The sequence below is a fragment of the Rousettus aegyptiacus genome, unplaced genomic scaffold, assembly GCF_014176215.1.
Source record: "Rousettus aegyptiacus isolate mRouAeg1 unplaced genomic scaffold, mRouAeg1.p scaffold_m13_p_5, whole genome shotgun sequence".
Taxonomy (NCBI): Eukaryota; Metazoa; Chordata; class Mammalia; order Chiroptera; family Pteropodidae; genus Rousettus; species Rousettus aegyptiacus.
Genome location: NW_023416308.1, coordinates 99675897 through 99682066, shown reverse-complemented (window position 1 = coordinate 99682066; position 6170 = coordinate 99675897). Strand labels below are relative to the sequence as shown.

At 42.5% G+C, this 6170-nt stretch overlaps 1 protein-coding gene across 2 annotated transcripts in view; it reads left to right on the top strand.

The window, feature by feature from the left end:
* Positions 1-224: 224 nt before the first annotated feature.
* The window catches only part of FBXO3 (F-box protein 3), a 30040-nt gene continuing 24094 nt past the window's right edge, over positions 225-6170 (top strand). For both annotated transcript variants that reach the window (XM_016147121.2, XM_016147120.2), the window contains exons 1-2: positions 225-366; positions 4599-4688. In XM_016147121.2, the coding sequence (XP_016002607.1) occupies positions 263-366; positions 4599-4688 (194 nt within the window). In that variant the 5' untranslated portion in view covers positions 225-262. The remainder of the gene's footprint in view (positions 367-4598; positions 4689-6170) is intronic.

Genomic DNA, 6170 nt, shown 5'->3' with positions numbered 1-6170 from the left:
CAGAGGTCGAGCAGCTTGGCTGAGCTGGGGTGCGAGACGCAGAGGGCTCCCACGGCGCCGGCGCAGGGCCCCCGGAGCGGCGGGCGGAGCTTTCCCGAGAGCCGGCCCTCGGCCCGCCCTGTGGGCGGGGCTGTCCAGGCGGTTACATAACAAACCTGTGCGAGCAGCCGGGGAGCGGCTCCGGCGCTGGCGCCGGGGGCGGGGCCAGGGCGGGGTCGGGGCGGGGTCTGGGCGGGGCCAGGCCTGCACCGGGCCAGGCAAGATGGCGGCCGTGGAGACCGAGTCAGCGCCTCTGACCCTAGAATCGCTGCCCACTGATCCCCTGCTCCTCATCTTATCCTTTTTGGACTACCGGGACCTAATCAAGTAATGGGACGACGCGCGTGGCTGGCGTGGGGTTACGGAGGCGGGAGGAGGCGGTGAGGCAGGAGGGACTGAGGCCCGGCTCACGGATGGGACGCGGACTCCTCGCGTCAACCCGAAGGTGACGCCAGGACCTCTGTGGTCTTGCAGAGCCACCCGGGGGCCGAGGCGAGACAGGGACGGTAAGGGCCCTGCTTTGAGGTCTACCTGCTGTGCAAGGCCCAGGCTTCAGGAGCGACGAGAACCCTCTCTCCCAGGCCTCGGCGAGGCCCAGTTCAAAGAGGGGAGGTACTGCTCCCCGCTGCCGCCCCACCGACCCCGGCCCCCTCCCCCACCCGCTGGTCTCCGCCCGATGTGGCCCAGCCCTGGCCTCTTTGGAAAGGCCCTTTGTGGCTCGAGCGCTCTTCTTTGCTTGGGTCCCCAGACTTCAGAGTCGGGCCCTGGAATGGGCAGGTGGGGCGCCTGAGAAGAAGAAGCCAGGCGACCCACTGACCCCCAGGTGCAACTTCCGCGGCGCCGTAACATATGGCTGGGCACACTTTCGGACTTTTGTTCTGAGTAATTGTTTTTCTCCCAACCCTCCTCAGGGTTGCATGTTGGATTTTGTGTTTTGGTACTGACTTCCGTTTGTGCCATACAGGTGACCGTTTGCTCTCTTGTACGCTTTGGGTTTCCCAGATTCCCAGCACCTGTTCCAAAAATAGACACCGGTTGCTAGTAAGAGTGGTTAAATGCCCAGTTCCTTCAGCGCTTGGGACTGTCTGGGATGGCGAAAGAAATGGCGCTGTTTATACCCTTGACAGCTGGTGGCATGGCTCTGTCTTTCTTGTGCCACCACATATATTTGCAAAGGAAGTGAAGTCGCCCTCTTAAGGATGGGTAGGCGAGATTCGTTCGTTGAAGTCGCCCTCTTAAGGATGGGTAGGCGAGATCCTTTCGATTTGAAAGGAGATTTCGTTTGTTTTTTGGATTAATCATTAGATTCTAGCCATTGTGCCCTGTGTTGTCAGAGATCCATTTAGATATACAGCCTTTTTGGAGTTACTGTTAGCTGTTGGTTGACCTAAATGGTAACGGAGGGACAACTCCAGTTTCTGACTGCTATCCATTTTAGTACCTGTAACACTTATTTTTTCTAGAAAATAAACTTTTCCCTACTCAGACTTGAACAAAAACAAATGAAGTGTATCTTTTCTTTGGAAAAGGCTCTTCCAACTGCAAACTGTTACCATCTGAAATATTCTGTTGTATAGCCTCTTACAAATCCAACACACACGTACACACACTGTTTTGATCTATGGGCTACATGGCTCCCAGAGTAATCTAAGACAGATCTGGCTGTCATTCTTAAAAACTTATGATGCCCATGATTTGCGGACTATAACCTAAATTCTGGAAGCATTTCAGGTCTTTATCATTTGGCACAGTTCACTCTAGCCAAATCAGACCTCTGCCAGCATACACCACACATCACAGACAAACACACACACACACACACACACACACACACACACACGTGTTCTTTTGTTCTGTGGCTTAAGCTGTTGACCTTCCTGAAATGCCTTGTCCTCCCCGACCTCTTAACCTGGCAAGATGAAATTCCTTTAAGACTCCTTTCCTAATTGTGTGCTCTACCTTTTTCCTTCCTCTATAGAATTTATTTACCATGCCAGATAGATTGTGAACTTCTTAAATGTAAAGACTGTCTTGTTTATCTTTGTATTCATCATTTATTGACAGATATTTTTGAGTGCCTGCTGTGTGCCAGCCTGTTAATGTTGGGGATACAATAATGAACAAGACAGATGAGGCGCAGGAAGCTTACAGTCTAGTGGGCAAGATGGAAAACAAGTACATAATACAAGACATGCTATGTGCTTTGAAGAAAATAAATCAATTGCTCTCTTAAGGAGTGGGTGGGGGAGGATGATCAATTCAAATCAAAAGGAGCTGCCGTTTATGAAGAATGCCATAAAGCAGTTCGGCCAGAGGGAACAGTGTGTTCAGAAGCCTATTGGACAATAGAATGGCCTGTTGGGAGAGCAAGAAGACTGGCATTGCGGAGGGGTAGGGAGTGACTCACAGGGAGAGTGGCTTGAGAAGAGACTAGTGAGATTATGCAGGACATTGTGAGCCAAGGTAAGGAGATCAGATTTCATTTTAAATGCTTTGGGTATTAATCAGATTTCTAAACAGAAATGACATGACCCCTCCATAAATGTTTGTGAACGTGAACTGAGTTGAGGACTGTATTAGGGTTCTTGAGAAAAACAGAACCAATACAACATGTATATATGTATATGATTTATTGTAAGATGTTGGCTCCTGAATTGTGGAGGCTGAGAAGTCTTACTATCTGTCATCTGCAAGCTGGACACCCAAGAAAGCTGGTGATATAATTCGAAGGGCTGAGAGCTGGAGAGCTGATGGCGTAGATTCATTCCAGTCTAGGTCTGAAAGCCGGAGAACCAGGAATGCCAAGGGCAAGAGAAAATACATGTCTTAGCTCAAGTCGTCAGGCACAGGGCAAATCCAACATTTCTCTGCCTTTTTGTTCTACTTGGGCCTTCAGTGGATTAGGTGATACCCACTTACAGTGGGGAGGGCCACCTAGTATACTTAGTCTATCAGTTCAAATACTAATTTTTTCCAGGAGAATCCTCTCAGATATACCCACAAAATAATGTTTAACGACCTATCTGGGCATCCCTTAGCCCAGGCAAGTTGACACATAAAATTTACCATCACAAATGCCATCAAATTTTATCCATAGAAAAGTTTCTGGTGTACTGAAACTTCTTCCTGCACTGTACAGCCCATCTTTGCCAAGTGCCCTGCCCATTGCTAAACTCTGGGTTTTGGTACATATATTTGCCTAACTGGATTGAGTTGGATTGGATTAGTTCCTTAGGGTCATTTTGTGATATCAGCTGCATAGTTTAAATCTGCTTCGCCATTTCAGGGTGATTTATTGTGTACTAGTTATTCTTAACCCTCACTGTGTATCAGAATTACATGTGGCACTTTTCAAACGTACACATGCCCAAGGTACAGATCTCACCCCAAGCCAATTGAGTTAGAATCTCTAGAACAGTAGTTCTCATGCTTGACGTGCATCAAAATTACCTTTGATGCTGATTCCAGAAATTCTTTTATGTTGTTTAATTCTTGGGACAGTACAGGGACAGGGATCAAGAAAAGAGGGAATGGACTCTGAATCACAAAACTGGAGGGATTCTGGCATTTGCAAATGTTAGTTTGTGTATTTTGTGAGTTTGGCAGAATAGGATGAGGATAAATTTTGTTTAAAATCTGAAAATGAAACAAAGGCTATTTATTCTGTTTACAATCAATTGGTTTTTAACATGTTCCACTCAAGGCCTTTACAAACTTTTCATGTGAGTTAAGATTTCCTTAGTCGATTAGCTATTGTATAAGTGAGATCTTTCAATTTCTACGTTCTATTCTATAACTTATGATTCCTCATCTGAAAGGACAGAAATTCGTTTTCCTAATCTTAGGTTTATTTTATTTTTTTTGCAAATTAAATATGTAGGGTAAAATTTACAGGATAGGAGCACTATTCTATTACAAATATATAATAAGAAAATTGTTTCTAACATTCCATGTTTTTTGAGCAGTTGATACTAACTTGAATAGCTATGGAAATTGAAATAGAATTGTTATGAATCTGACACTTTATAGATGGGCTCTCCAGTAGTCGCTATAATTAAAAAGTGGTTTTGGCTGCAGTATTTCTTTCCTTTCAGAAAAGATTAAAACAAAATAAACAAAAAGTATGTATATTTAATATCAGATGTTTCACAGATCTTCCAAAAAAAAGAAAAGCCACTTTGTCTCACCTGAATAACATTTCTTCCTATACGCAGAAATGATTATTGTTCCAATAATAAATATATGAAGGCTCTTTAATTTGAAATTAACTCCAATGGTTTATAGGTTTTATAGACTTTCATATGAAAATTGTAGTTGTAGAGAGTTGAGGGGTTATTTGCAAACTCCAGTAGTTAAGATTTCAGTACTCACAAGGTAATTATATTAGCTAACACATTAAACAGTTTTTAGAAAATATTGTTTTGTACTTACAAGGGTAGAAAATGTAAAATAAGGAAAGCAAAAGGAATAGAACAAAACTTAACTTTGAATATTTTCATCTTTATTTTAAATTGTTTTCTTATTTTTTTTTTTCTAACTATGAATCTGCTTATGGTCAGTTGTTGCTATGTCAGTCGAAGACTTAGCCAGCTATCAAGTCATGATCCACTATGGAGAAGACATTGCAAAAAATACTGGCTGATATCTGAGTGAGTATTCGAGAAATATGTATTCTTGAAATTGGGCCCTTGGCTTTTCATAGTCTGCCCTGATTGTCCCTGTAATCCTTGTCTCTTTCTCTCCTTTGATGACTCTTGTGCCTGCCAATAAATATGATATTCTCCAAGCTTCATTTTTGGCCCACTGCTCTTCTCACTCTGTGAATTCTCTTGCATGCACTGTTGTGGTTTCTAGTGACTACCTGTGTGTACCCCTAATTCCCAAACCTGAATGTCTCTATCTGTGACATCTCCCACTGTACTTTCAGACTTGTTTGCACAACTGTCTGCTGGACCTTTCCATTGGATGACCCACAGTGTTCACTGACTTCAGTAAATGTTAATAAATTGACAGGATAAAAGTGTTGATGAATGAAGGTGGGAGTCGGGGAAGGTGAAAGAAAGAGTAGGATTGCTAATATCTTTTTCTTAGATTGAGGGGAGAATCAAGTAGTGACTGCAGTTGGGTGAAGCAAGAAGTAGAGGTTTAAGTATATTATTTAAAACTGCAGGCTACTCATTAGAACTAAAACTAATAGAGCTATTAACCATTAGGAGGAGGAAGACTGGGGAAGAGGGAATTTTAAGTATTGCTTAAATTATACTTTTATTTTAGGGTATTAATAGATAGATGTAAAATTGATAAATCGGGAACTACAGGCATAAACATTTAGAATTAACTTCTAGAAATAACTAAAGTTTTTAAAAATTTATTGGGCTTAGAACAATAGACTAGTTTTTTTTTAGCATAAGTTCTTTGGTACTTTTTTTTGGTTTTGATAAATATGTATATATGTTATTTACATGCATAAAAGAATATTTCCCTTCCACTACCACCCTCCAAAAAAAAACATCACCCTGAATGATTCTTTTCCCCATCCATAAACCTGATCTTCCTGCTTTCCTAGGCTTCGTGGCAGTATCATCCCATCCACCCAGGGAACTTGTAAGCCAGAAACAGGAATCATCCTAGATCTCTTTCCTTTCTCCCTCCCTCTCTCTTTCTCTCTCTCTTTCTTTTCCTCTCTCCACTCATTCAATCACCAAGCTTGATTTTAGCCTATATATATTTCTTGAACCTTTCTACTCATTTCATCTAGCTACCCCAGTTTTAATTCAGTTGATATTTCTTACCAGGACTGCTACAAAGCCCTCCTAACTCATGTCTGTGCCACTCCCACACCACAGCCAGAATTCTGCTGTTTTAACTACCCTATTAAAAACCCCAGTGACCTATATAATTTTATTAACAAATGTCACCCCAATAAAGTTAATCTAAAAAAAAAAAAAAAACCCTTCAGTGGCTCTTCATTCCCTACAGAATACAGTTCAAGCTCATTAATACATTAAGGCCCATTGTGGCTGTCTTATCTTGTACCATTTCTGACTCTGCAGTTTTCACTTTATTCTCTCTCCCTGATAAGACTACATTTTTTGAAGGCAAAAAATCTGCCTTATTTTTGATATTCTCAG